Here is a 14156-nt window from a genome sequence, read left to right as displayed (position 1 = left end):
TATTGCCAAGAGGAAGAAGGTATATGATAAAAAAAAGAAAAGGTCCCAGAACAGAACCCTGGGGGACTCCAGTTTTAACTGGGAAAATTTGTATCTAAATTAGTGTAATTTAATGAACTAAGAGTGCCCTGATATGATTTAAATGAGCCCAGGAGGGTGTGAGTAATGCCAATTGGAAAGAAGTCGATTAAGAAGGATAGTATGAGAGATGGTGTCAAAGGCTGCACTTAAAATAAGAAAGATAAGAATAGTTACTAAACCAGAATCAGCTGCCATGAGAAGGTCATTAGTCATTTTTAAAAGTGCAGTTTCTGTACTATGAAAGGGGTAAAAACCAGACTGGAATAGTTTATACGAGTTATTACAAGGTAAAATGAGAGTGAAGCTGAGAAGCAACTATTTTTTCGAGGATTTTTAGAAAGGAAAGGTAAATTGGATATAGGACGGAAATTATTGAAACCATTAGGATCAGCACCAGTTTTTTTCAGAATTGTAGAAATAGCATCGGCTTTAAGAGCCATAGGAACAATTCCAGTGGTAAAAGAGGAGCAAATGATAGCAGAAATAAGAGGAAGCAGAGAGGGGAGACAGGCCTTTACCAGAACAGTGGAAAGAGGATCCAGCGAGTAAGTAGTAGGCAGACTTATGTATAAGATCGAAAATATCTGAGGTGATGAGAAGCTGAAAAGCAGAGAATAAGTGAGGAATAGGGTAAGATTTAGAAGAAGAGGTAAGGGAGGAAGGTGAACCTAATGGCAGGTGAATTTGATCTATTTTGCCATAAAAAAAAGGACACTAAAGTGTTGCAGAAGGCAGATGAAAATAGATATGACGGTAAAGAACATGGGGGTCTAAAAACAGTATTGAAACGTTTAATTCTTATTCACTCTGTTGTGTTCAGTGAAATTGCATACTGTTGCGTAATTTATTTTATCCTTATATTCTATTTTTCATGTTTACTTGTTGGACATTCATTAAAAAGCATTCCACTACATGTTGTACTCTGTATAAATGTAAATGTGACAAACAAATGTTGAATTTGAAAAATAAATTCTAGAGATTTTCTGATAGTGTTTAAACTTTGTCAAAATAGACTCAAAATCAAGTGAACTAGATATAATTGAGTCAGGGAGAGAACCAGTCCTTGATCAGACTTTAAAAAGTCTTATATGGTTTTTAACTAACTCAAGGAATAAATAATCTCTGAGGACACATATTTGACATGTTAACTGTTACATGATTTATATGCCATGATTTTTTATGCATTTGAATACATGAGGTATATGAAATTTATATTATACTATTTTTAGAGCACAAGCACCCATCTGTGACCACCCAATGCCACCTGCAAAATAAAAAATATAAATAAAAAAAATCTGCTCCTGTAATTTATTTTTGTTTGGCTTTGCTCAGCCACATTCCTAATGTAAACCTCTACAGTAAAATTACAAGACTGTAAAAAAAAACAACCTTTTAGAACTTTATATGATTTACAAGAATTAACATAACTAACCAAATGGAAGACATTACTAATAATAATAAGTGGAAGTAAGTGTTTGGAGTTTCAGTTTGGTTACAATAGAAACATGCAGTCACACTAACTAGTCTTTCGATAAGATTGAAGAATCATGCTCTCTCTGTGTGTGTGTGTGTGTGTGTGTGTGTGTGTGTGTGTGTGTGTGTGTGTGTGTGTGTGTGTGTGTGTGTGTGTGTGTGTGTGATGAGTACAGAAATTACAAGAATTACAGAAAGTGGTTTTCCATTTCTATGTCAGAAATGGAATGGCACAACTCATGACTTTCTAAACTATTCTCTGGCAGGTCAAACGTCAGAGGAACCTCATCATTTATGATGTGGTGCGGCCCGATTCAGTGGGAGCGTGATTTGATATAAAGAGTTTCATTGGTTCACCTGAACCCGTTCAGCAATTTCATTGGCCTAATGTTATGGGGCTACGTTTTTTGGCTTGAAGCTTGTGAAACCGGGAAAAACCCAGGAAAAATCCATAAATTAGCTGCTTCGTTGTTTAAGCCGCGGGGTTCAAAGCGTGGGAAAAAAAGTAGCGGCTTATAGTCTGGAAAATACGGTAATGGTTATCATCTAGTATAGTATCTAAAGATTGGTGGTGCTCCACTATTCATTTAACTGTTTAATGACCTCACTTGCATATTCCAGTGGCCTTTAATTTTTTTCTTTGGACACTATTTTCTTTTAAAGATGTATCTTCCTGTTCTTACTGTTTTCAATGATAAATTTAAAGTCACTCCAGTGTTCATCATCAACACTAAATCCACAGATGTCGATGCTTCGCAGCTGTTGTACTTTTGTACTGAATTTTGTTCAGTGTATTAAGCAACTAATTTCAAAGCACCACATTCCCATTGAAGATGTGTTTATCTTTATTGGGAATGTGATGCTTTGAAATTAGTTGCTTAATATACTGAACAAAGTTATAAATGCAACACTTTTGTTTTGCACCTGTACCAGCTGTGCGCAAGTGGAGGGCGGAGCCGGACGGAATGTGGGGTAAAAAACACCTGCAGCTGATGAGACTAATCAGTGCGCTCTGTTTCAGTCTGGCGATGCCAATAAAGAGGAGAGCGATGCTAACCTTCGAGAGAGAGAGACACCAAGCATTGAGATGAGCGTAAGGGTCGGCAAACGGGGACCAAGCAACGGCGGGCGACAGTGAAAGACTTGTGAACTATTGCCTGTCTACCTTTCTTCTAGTATGGTACCAGTGAATTTGTTACAGCACCATTTTTAATGAGCTGAACTAAGACCTTTTCTATGTACACAAAACTCAAATGTTCCTGCAGTCAGCATGCCAAATGCACACTCCCTCAAAACTTGCGACATCTGTGGCATTGTGCTGTGTGATAAAACTGCACATTTTAGAGTGGCCCCTTAATTGTGGCCAGCCTAAAGCACACCTGTGCAATAATCATGCTGTCTAATCAGCATCTTAATATGCCACACGTGAGGAGGATGGATTATCTCAGCAAAGAAGAAGTGCTCACTAACACAGATTTAGACAGATTTGTGAACAATGTTTGAGAGAAATGGGTCTTTTGTGTACATAGAAAAAGTCTTAGATCTTTGAGTTCAGCTCATGAAAAATGGGGGCAAAAACAAAAGTGTTGCTTTTATAATTTTGTTCAGTATAGTATTCTTGCTTGTGTTAGCATTTTCCCTGTTTATTGAGGGTGCTGTTAGAGGAGTCTTTGCACCTGGTGGAAGTTTTTGAGTGAAAAAAAAGGGACTGTGTCAATGAAAAATAAATTGGATCAGCAACAGGACACAGTCAGTGTACTAGGTTGTGGTGAAGGTCAAGAAAATATGATCACATAACCCTAATCTTATCATCCCTGCACTGGCTTTCTGTTACGTTTCGAATAGACTTCAAACTACTACTTCTTACTTTTAAAGCACTAAATGGTTTGGCTCCCATGTATCTCCAGTCTTTTAACACGCTACAATCCGCCACGCTCCCTGAGATCTCAAAACTCTGGGCTTCTAGTAGTTCTTAGAATAGCAAAGTCCACTAAAGACAGTAGAGCATTTTCAAATTTACCTAAACTCTGGAATAGTCTTCCTGACAGTGTTTAGGGTTCAGACACACTCACCCAGTTTAAGTGTAGATTAAAAACATATCTTTTTAGCAAAGCCTACACATAACACGTCTCACATCATAACCTTGTGCTCCAGAAGATCTGATCACATGCACATTATCAACTTGTGCTGTTAATATCATGAACAGCAGCTATGCTAATTTCTCTCCACTGCTTCTCTTTCTCTCCCCATCCCGAGGCATCCTGAGGTTGGCCAGCTCCAGTCACATCTCACCTAATGAAGATTATGGACCTTTAAAGAAGTACTCGCCGAACTCGCAAACATCCCAAACCATCTAGAGACGTACCAGTGCCAATTGGATCCCACTACATGTGTGGTTTTGACATTGGACCTCCTGGAGTGTTTAAAGGCTCTGGCATGGAGAAGCTGATACTGGATCTGTGATGATCACAAATGTTGAGCTCATAAAACTAGGAGCTACTAACCATATAGACTGTATAAGACTGTAGAAAGAACATTACTTATAATCTTATACTCCAGTACTCATGTTAGTTCTCACTCTCCAGTGTTCTGCATTGTTGAAAGATTTATGATCAAACTCTTGATGTCACCCAAATGAGGATGGGTTCCCCTTTTGAGTCTGGTTCCTCTCAAGGTTTCTTCCTCATTACATCAAAGGGAGTTTTTCCTTGCCACAGTCGCCATGGCTGCTCATCAGGGATAAATGCACACCGTTCACCTTGACTGTTGATTTCTGTAAAGCTGCATTGAAACAATGTCTGTTGTGAAAAGCGCTATAGAAATAAACTTGACTTGACTTGACGGTGAAACTTAAGCACTCTATTCAAAACTCTTTATTTAATGGCCAACTTCTATCCTCACCAACAGTTGTGAGCTTTATGAAATGACCAAATAAATTAGACCACCAGTACAGGCGGAGTAAACAAGGTACAGCCACAGATTTCCCGCGTTTACTCTTTGTAGAGTGATAAGTTTGGCAAAACCAGGAAAGCTTTGGAGTACAGTCTTTACTTCTCTGTAATAAATAGGAGCCATTGGAGGCTTTTTGTGTTACTTAAAACTATGCCCATATATCAACTTTAGCTAAAGCTTTTTCTGGCACTGAACAGAGACCCTGAGGCAGACCCAAGACTCACTGAAAAGATTGTTATCTTGGGAATGTGAAAGACACACAGTTTCCCGGTTTCACGAACTTCAAGCCAAAAAACTAAGCGACATAACATTAGACCAATGAAATTTCCAAACGGAAACGAAGAAAACGTACCTCAACTGTGTTCTGAGCTGCACGGCATCGGGAGAAAAAACTTCCACCAGTGTTGATTTTTAAACACACGACAATGCCAAAAGATAAACTCCCGAGATAAATAATTGTAAAAGGAAGGAGGAAGACAGTGAACAATGACTTACTTGGTAGGCTACTGTTTAGATACAAGCCGCTGTAACGCGTTGAGTCTGGGTTAAGGGAGAGCTCGCTAACTCCAGTTGCAACAGATATCATATAAGCACAGACAGGTTTCCAAAACTCGTGCTTTTAAATTTTTCTTGGCAACAGCGTTACGGTTTAGTCAAAGTAACTTAGAAATGAGCATCAGAAAATAATAAGGACATATTCCTCGGTCTTGCACACATGCAGTAATACCGGAAAAATTCGGCGGCAGGCTATTCCCAAAATGCCGCTCTGCTCTTAAAGGAGCCACAACATATTTCACCTGTTACACTGTGTAACAGACACTGTCTTTCATTAAAGCCTGTGTAAAGACAGCGGCTTATACACAGGTGCGGCTTATTTACGTTCAAAATAAAAATCTTTGTCAAATTCAGTGGGTGCGGCTTATATATGGGTGCGCTTTATAGTCCAGAAATTAGGGTATTCTCCGCTTGCTGAAACCACAACATCCACTAGGAAAACAAAAAGGAATGTTTAAAAAAATAATGAATAAATGAATTAATTAATGATTTATCCTAGTTACAATTTTTACTTTCACAACAAGAAATGGATCCTTTCCAGGTTTCAGATGTAAGCATATCCCAGAACAACCACACCTATCCACAATAGCACCATTTTAAATACTATTCAGGATTCTAGAAGTAAATCTAAAAAGAAATTTTTAAAGCATTCTTGATCATTCTGGATTAAGGCCTAATTCAGATTAATTCAAACCCTATTAAAATCTTTTTAATAATGGTTACATATTTGAAAGCAAAAAAAAACCAACAGGCTAAACCAAATGTAAAATAATACCCGACCCACCAAACCCTGGTTTTCATTTAAGAAGTGTTTTTTTTTTTTTTTTTTGTGCATATAGCATAACACACACACACACACACACACACACACACACACACACACACACACACACACACACACACACACACACACACACACACACACACACACACACACACACACACACACACACACACACATGCCCACACACACATATTCACTCACCGTCTGTTGGGGCAGTATTTCAAACCTAGTCTGAATGGCTCGTGCCACCATCCCACAAAAACTACACCTGTGTCATTAGGTGCCCAGAATGCCTGCGGGATAAGAGTACAAACAAATGACCATAACAGACTCAAAAACAAATTCAGATACCGATGTTGATGCTTGTAAATGTAAAGTGATTTACTTCAGCACACACACACACACACACACACACACACACACACACACACACACACACACACACACACACTAACGCACCTGTCCAGGGGAAATGTCATCTGGTACCCCCTCCAAGACAGAGACATTGTTGCCCTCAATATCCAAAATACAAAGTACAGGTGTGCTCTTACTGACCAAAGCTTCTCCCCAGTCCTCATAATACACAAACTGACTGCCCTGTAAAAAAAAGAAAAAAAAAAAAAGAAAGAAAATTATTATTATCAATAATAGTAATAATAATTTATTTATATATTTATATATATTTATATATTTATATATATATATATATTTATATATATATATATATATATATATATATATATATATATATATATATATATATATATATAAATATATATATACACACACACACACATATATATATATATATATATATATATATATATATATATATATACACACACACACACACACACACACACACACACACACACACACACACACATATTATAGACACCAAGACATTATACACTTCTATACTTGAGAAAACTACATTTTAATCCCAAATACTATGTGAAATAAGTATTTTCAAACATTTTGCAGCCAGGCAACTCTTTAGCTATAAAATAAAATTTCATGGCCCCCTATAGTACAGATTTATTTGATACATTATTCAGTGATTATGTTCATAATCAAAATGTCTTCAATAACATTTTGGTTATTAATTTTTCATTTTTAGTCCTCGACAATACACCGATCAACACGCTTTGAGAACTGTGGTTAACGACTTCCACCACAGTAGCAAAATGCAAAATAAAAAAATTAAAATGTTCACTGATACTCTCCAAATGATTACAACTTTTCACGCTCTCTCATTACTCTGACTTAATTACATTATTTCACTTCAGTATAGAAATAGAAATACAACCAGTAGAAAATGTATTTGCATATACAATCTGCTTTGCTTTGCAGTGACTCTTCCTGTCTAGCAGACAAGTAGACACAAACCATAACATCAAAATGATCCTGATCCAAAACTCCACAACTACACTGCTTTAGTTTAGGACAGGAAGAGCTGTATGATGTTATTAATAAAGCCAAATCAACATGTCTGTTAGATCCCATTCCAACTTTACTACTAAAAGAAGTGTTACATACAGCTGGTGAGCCTCTTCTGAATACAGTGGAACCCCGTTGTACGAGCAACCTATAGTACGAGCAAACGGAGATACGAGCAAACTCGCTCACAAAATTTTACCCTGTTTCACGAGCAAATTTCGAAGGCACGAGCAAACTCACGCTGCCGGTTCCGGTAATTGATGACGTATCACTCGGTCACTCCCGTTGTTTAGTGCAGCAAAAACGTAACTGTGGCAGCGGGGGCGTGGCCGAGCGGCGGTTTGTGAATGGAGGGCGGGTTCAGGAGCAGATAGGCAGGGGATTGCTTTACCTGAAGTTAATGTGACCTAATGATTGTTTTTTCTTTTCAAGTGATCGGAGGGTGCTTTTAAGGAGGAGACCGCGCGCGTGTGTGTGCGCGCCTGAGAGTGCCTGAGACGTGCTGCGTGGGGTACTATGCAGACCAACACAAAAAAAAAAAAAAAAAGTGGATGTGAAGCCTTTACATCTGACCTGTTGTGGCGTTCCTTATTCCCGTATTCATACACTCTCCCACAGTAACTTTTTTTAGTTTTATATTTTTATTTTACTAGAAATCTTGAAAAATGTCTCCCAAGAAAATCAGTGATGGTGCTGTGAAAACGAAAGTAAATAGAATTACATGGAAACCGAGGAGGTTATAAGCGTTTTGTGCGTCTCACACTCGCAATCAACCACTACCACATAAGTAAGTGTTAAATTATGTTTATATTGCGGTCATTTGCTTTGTATTTGTTTTTAAAAATAGGCTACAATGACTTTTTAAGTGCAGAAATAAGCGATCGGATGAGATCTCGGAACGGATTAAATCACTTTTACATTCATTCCTATGGGGAAAATCAGTTCGAACATACGAGCAAATGGACACACGAGCAATTTTCAAGAACGAATTATGCTCGTACAACGGGGTTCCACTGTATTAATAACTCCTCACTATCTTTAGGTCACGTCCCTAAACCCCTCAAGTTGGCAGTTATTAAGCCCCTCATTAAGAAACCTAATTTGGATCCAAACACACTAACAGATTACAGACCCATTTTAAAATTTCCCATTTATGTCTAAGATTTTACAAAAGATTGTGTCTGCCCAGTTATGTTCCTACTTACAAGAGAACAATATCTTTGAAAAGTTTCAGTTGGGTTTTAGGCCCCACCATAGCACAGAACTGGTCTAGTTAAAATCACTAATGACCTGTTTTAGCTTCATATGAAGGCTACAAAAATTATCTGGTAGTTCTGCTATAAATCATGAGCTTCTCCTAGATCGCTTACAAATTTACATCGGCATTCAGGGGCAGGCATTAAGCTGGTTTAGATTCTACCTGTCTGATCGTTACCATTTTGTAGACTTAAATGGAGAGCTATCCAGGGTAGTGTAAATATATGGGGTAAATTATGGGTGTACCACTATAGACATGCTTTCCTTGGGAAAGACATTAGAAGACATGGGAATAGCTTCCACTGTCATGCTAATGAGACCCAACTATACAGTATATCTAAAACCAGACGATACAGCTCAATTGGCTTGGATAACTGAGTGTGTCAAAGAATTTTAAGATTGGATGACTTATAACTTTCTATTATTAAATTCTGATAAGACAGAGATTTTGCTCATCAGCCAGTACACAGAGGCTCCAGCATTTTAACCTGCATTTAGAAGGATGTGCTGTAACTACTAGTTCAACAGTAAAAGACCTGGGAGTTATTTTAGACAGCAACTTGTCTTTTCAAAAACATATCAACCATATTACAAAAACAGCTTTCTTTCACCTTAGAAATATTGCTAAGATAAAAAACACGTTGTCTATATCTGATTCAGAGAAGCTCATCCATGCATTCTTGACCTCCAGACTGGACTATTGTAAAGGTGGTTGTCATGCATCATTAATGAACAAGCTACAGTTAGTCCAGAATGCAGCAGCCAGAGCTCTCACAAGGTCAACAAAATATGACCACACTGGAAAATATTCCTACACTGGCTACCTGTTAAGTTTCAAATCGACTACAAACTACTGCTACTTACTTACAAAACACTAAATGGTTTGGCTCCCATGCATTTTTCCAGTCTTCTAACACGCTACAATCCAAGCATGCTCCCTGAGATCTCAAAACTCAGGACTGCTAGTAGTTCCTAGAATAGCAAAGTCCACTAAAGTTGGTAGATCATTCTCACATTTAGCTCCTAAACTTTGGAATAGTCTTCCTGAAAGTGTTCGGGGCTCGATAAACTCTCCCAGTTTAAGTACAGATTAAAGACGTAACCTTTAAGCTAAGCGAACATATAACACACATCACATATCATAAGCTTGTGCTCCAGTACATTTGATTACATGCACATTATCAACTTGTGCTTGTTAATATCATGAACAGTAGCTACGCTAATTCCTCTCCACTGCTTCTCTTTCTATAGCCATCCCAAAGCATCCTGAGGCTGCGTCAGCTCCAGTCACGTCCCACCTTATGAAGATTGTGGACCTTTAAAGAAGTAAATGCCGAACCCACAAACATCCCAAACCATCTAGAGACGTACCAGCGGCAATTGGATCCCACTTCATGTGGAGTTTGGACATAGGACTTCTTTTAGTGTGTAAAGGCTCTTGCATGGAGAAGCTGGTGTTGGATCTATGATGATCGTAAATGTTGAGCTATTTTATTAGATGCTCAGTAGCTTCTGGTTCCATAACCTCAAATGACTGTATAAGACTGTAGGACATTACTTATAATCTTACATTAGGGTGCTAATGTTAGTTCTCACTCTCCAGTGTTTTGTATTGTTTTTTAAGATTTATAAATTACACTCTTGATGTCACCCAAATGAGGATGTGTTCCCCTTTTGAAACTGGTTCTTCTCAAGGTTCAAAAGGGGAACACATCCTCATTTGGGTGACATCAAGAGTGTTTCCCTTGCTACAGTCGCCATGGCTGTTCATCAGAGATAAATTCACCTTAACTGTTTAATTCTGTAATGCTGCTTTGAGACTATGTCTGTTGTAAAAAAGAGCAATGGAAATAAACGTGACTTGAAAATAATTTACAAATAAAAATCTATTTCAATTTGTCATCATCTGCTTGAAAAGGTATATATAATTATAAAACATCATAACATTATAATACCAGATACTAGATATATCAGACACATCTATACCAATAATCATTTTGACATCAAATTATATTAAAAAAAAGAGGAAAATTACACCATTATGATGCTAGCCTTTTCACTGCTTTTACCTTGACAGTATCTTCTTTCTTCTCAGCCTTTATTACCTCCTCATCATCAAGCAAACTGGATTCAGATTTTGTCTGTTTAAGTGAAAGTGAGCAGCAAACGACAAAGTAGGGTTTTATCATTAAAAAAAAAAAACATTTCCTCAACAAATAAACAATAATCAGATTTCATCTCTTTCATGTGAAGTTTGAAACCTGGAAGTAGGACTCGGCCTTGGGACGCTTTTTCTCAGCCACATACAGGAGATGAGTCTCAGAGTGGGACCAGACCAAGCATCCAAACTGTTCTACAAAAAGAAAAGAAAACATAGCAAAATCATGCTATATAAACATTAAAGCTCTGATGCACTTAGAAATATCTACACTCTAATCTAAACTTTATTTCTGGATTAAGTGGTAATAATTCTTTTGTGCAATAAAACTTTATCATTCTTACCATCCTCATACACCTTTCCATGCTTTTTTAGTGCAGTCAGGTTGAGACTTTTTATCTTACTGCTCTTGTGCCAGATCTAAAATCATCCAATATATGTATAAAGACAACGCAGGAAGCACTTACTGAGCATGTATCTATCTACGTGTATCTATAAAATATGAAGACCAGCGCATATATAACATGAAAATATAAAAAAAATGTGTATGGGTTTCACAGGCAAAAATATTAACACATTCATGGTGGTTCACCTCAAGAAACTGCTTCTCCTCTCCTTTAAATGAACACTCCCTCACTACAGCCTTCATTTCCCCGGAAGGAGAATCCTGGCTCAGCAACCTGGACACAAGCAGAGTACACAGTACTGTTTAGTAAAACGTGACACATATATTCACGAGAAAAGTCATTGATACTGTGAAAAGTCGGTAAAAAAAACATACTCTCCCTTGATTTCTGTGCAGTTACCAGAGGGCCCAGAATAGACTATCAATTTATCATCATGAAACACAATGTACTGGCGGCAAAATTTAACAATCTCATTCCTCTCCAGATCGCGTTGAGTCCACTCTGGGAAAAGAAAGTAAAATAAAAAGATATTTTTTATTATTACAATTTTGTCTTTACATCACCATTGGTAATAATACCCCTATTAACAGACAGCATTCAATAAACTTCTAAGATGAAAATAATTAATTTACTAGACATAAAACAATATTTACATCAATATTCAATAATATCTCTGGCACTCAGATATCTGGGCACTGATCAGTTTATTTCACAGTGCCACTGAATTCTTGTATCTAATTGGTCTATATACAGTATCCCATAAAAGTGAGTACACACCTCACATTTCAGCAACCATTAGTATCTTTTCAAGAGACAATACTAAAAATGAAACTTGGATATGTTTTGAGTACCTAATGTGCAGCTTGTATAGCAGTACAGACTTACAGTCCTCTGAAAATAACCCAACATACAGCCATTATTGTCAAAATAGTTGCCAACAAAAGTGAGTACACCCTAAGAGATAATGTATGTTGTGTAAACATGCAAAGTCACATGTCCTATTCATCATGTTCATGTTTTTGCTTGACAGGACCATACAAATTTGTGTACCGTATTTTTCGGACTATAAGCCGCTACTTTTTTCCCACGTTTTTAACCCCGCGGCTTAAACAACGAAGCAGCTTATTTTTGAATTTTTTCCTGGGTTTTTCCTGGGTTTTTCCCGGTTTCACAAACTTCAAGCCAAAAAACTGAACCCCATAACATAACCAATGAAATTTCCGAACAGAAACAAAAAAACGCACCTCACCTGTGTTCTGAGCTGCACGGCATCGGGAGAAATTTTTTTTATTTTAAACGCACGGCGATGCCATAAGAAAAATTTCCGAGAGAAATAGTTGTGAAAGAAAGGAGGAAGACAGTAAACAATGACTTTCTTGGTAGGCTACTGTTTAGATACAAGCCGTTGTAACACGTTGAGTCTGGGTCATGGAAAAGCTCGCTAACTCCAGTTGCAACAGAAATCATATAAGCACAACAGGTTTCCAAAACTCGTGCTTTTTTATTTTTCTTGTCAACAGCATTACGGATTAGTCAAAGAAACTTAGAAATGAGCATCAGAAAATAATAAGGACATATTCCTCGGTCTTGCACACATGCAGTAATACCGGGAAAATGCAGTGCCAGGCTATTCCCAAAATACCGCTATGCTCCCAAGGAAGCGGAACATATTTCACCCGTTACACCGTGTGTAACGTGTCTTTCGTTAAAGCCTGTGTAAAGTTCATTAGTGTAGACACCTGCGGCCCTCCTGTTGCCCTCCACAAAGATGGCCTAGGCTATAAGATCAGTAACACCCTAAAAGAGACTTGAGTGCCAGAGTTTTGGCAGGTTTTTCAGCCAGAAGAACTTGTTTTCAAGGTTGTTTTTCTTTTTCCTGCTTCCTGTTTACTCTGTAATACAACAAGAAGCAATTTTTCTTTTTTTTCCCCCAAGGCCGAAAAAAAAAATATTGGTGAAGGAACAACTGCTCAAAGCTGATATAAAATAACATACTATAAACTAACTTTTATGGAGGTTTCAAAATATTAAATGTAACTAAACTGTTGAACGTTTTTCATGTCATTCATATTGAGTTAATGGAAAATATTAAACATCAGACCACCCACTGTTGATTCATTTTCAATAGCATGTCCTGTCATGTTTTGTTTCTAACTTCATTAGGTCACAAAAGTTTTGAAGAAATAATCCTAAGTACATGTTACGAATTTCCATTGACCCCATGCCTTGTCTTTTTATTTATTTTTATTTTTTTAACACATTTATGTTATGCTATTTATGAGCATGTATGTAATGCAAGAAACTAATATTTATTGTACTGATTTACCAATGTAGTAGGAAGGGTTGTGATACAGCCCAAATTCATGTATTTTTAAAAGATATGAAAGCAACATTCATAAACTGGCACATCATGGTAGATTTTAAAGGTATATGAGCATTTTTGCAAATGCCATCTGTAATAGGAAACCTGGTTATTCTTAGTAGTTAACAAATGTTAAATTATGTGATTTGATACACAGTGCTAATTCTTTTTTAGTGGAGGTCGAAAGACAGTTGGGATTTGCTGATTTTTATTCTAGAAATTATATCTAGAGTGTGGCATGTGCAACTTAAATATACTACAATACCATGTATTCATTTAATTATGGGTAAATTAAATACAAACCCGATTCTATAAAAGTTGGGACATTGTACAAATTGTGAATAAAAAAGGAATGCAATAATTTACAAATCTCATAAACCTATATTTTATTCACAATAGAATATAAAAAACATATCAAATGTTAAAAGTGAGACATTTTGAAATGTCATGCCAAATATTGGCCCATTTTGGATTTCATGAGAGCTACACATTCCAAAAAAGTTGGGACAGGTAGCAATAAGAGGCTGGAAAAGTTAAATGTACATATAAGGAACAGCTGGAGAACCAATTTGCAACTTATTAGGTCAATTGGCAACATGATTGGGTATAAAAAAGAGCCTCTCAGAGTGGCAGTATGTCTCAGAAGTCAAGATAGACAGAGGATCACCAATTCCCACAATGCTGCGG

At 37.1% G+C, this 14156-nt stretch overlaps 1 protein-coding gene across 1 annotated transcript in view; it reads right to left on the bottom strand.

The window, feature by feature from the left end:
* Positions 1 to 14156, bottom strand: part of LOC310733304 (acylamino-acid-releasing enzyme-like) — a 32291-nt gene that overhangs the window by 12942 nt on the left and 5193 nt on the right. The window contains exons 3-9 of the mRNA XM_083554473.1: positions 11482 to 11608; positions 11293 to 11380; positions 11045 to 11120; positions 10804 to 10895; positions 10612 to 10683; positions 6305 to 6442; positions 6047 to 6138 (exon numbers count right to left, since the gene is read on the bottom strand). Coding sequence (XP_083410599.1) covers positions 6047 to 6138; positions 6305 to 6442; positions 10612 to 10683; positions 10804 to 10895; positions 11045 to 11120; positions 11293 to 11380; positions 11482 to 11608 — 685 coding nt within the window. The remainder of the gene's footprint in view (positions 1 to 6046; positions 6139 to 6304; positions 6443 to 10611; positions 10684 to 10803; positions 10896 to 11044; positions 11121 to 11292; positions 11381 to 11481; positions 11609 to 14156) is intronic.

Source organism: Silurus aristotelis (genome assembly GCF_946808225.1).
Source record: "Silurus aristotelis genome assembly, chromosome: 11".
Lineage (NCBI taxonomy): Eukaryota > Metazoa > Chordata > Actinopteri > Siluriformes > Siluridae > Silurus > Silurus aristotelis.
This window is presented reverse-complemented; position numbering and strand designations above follow the sequence as displayed.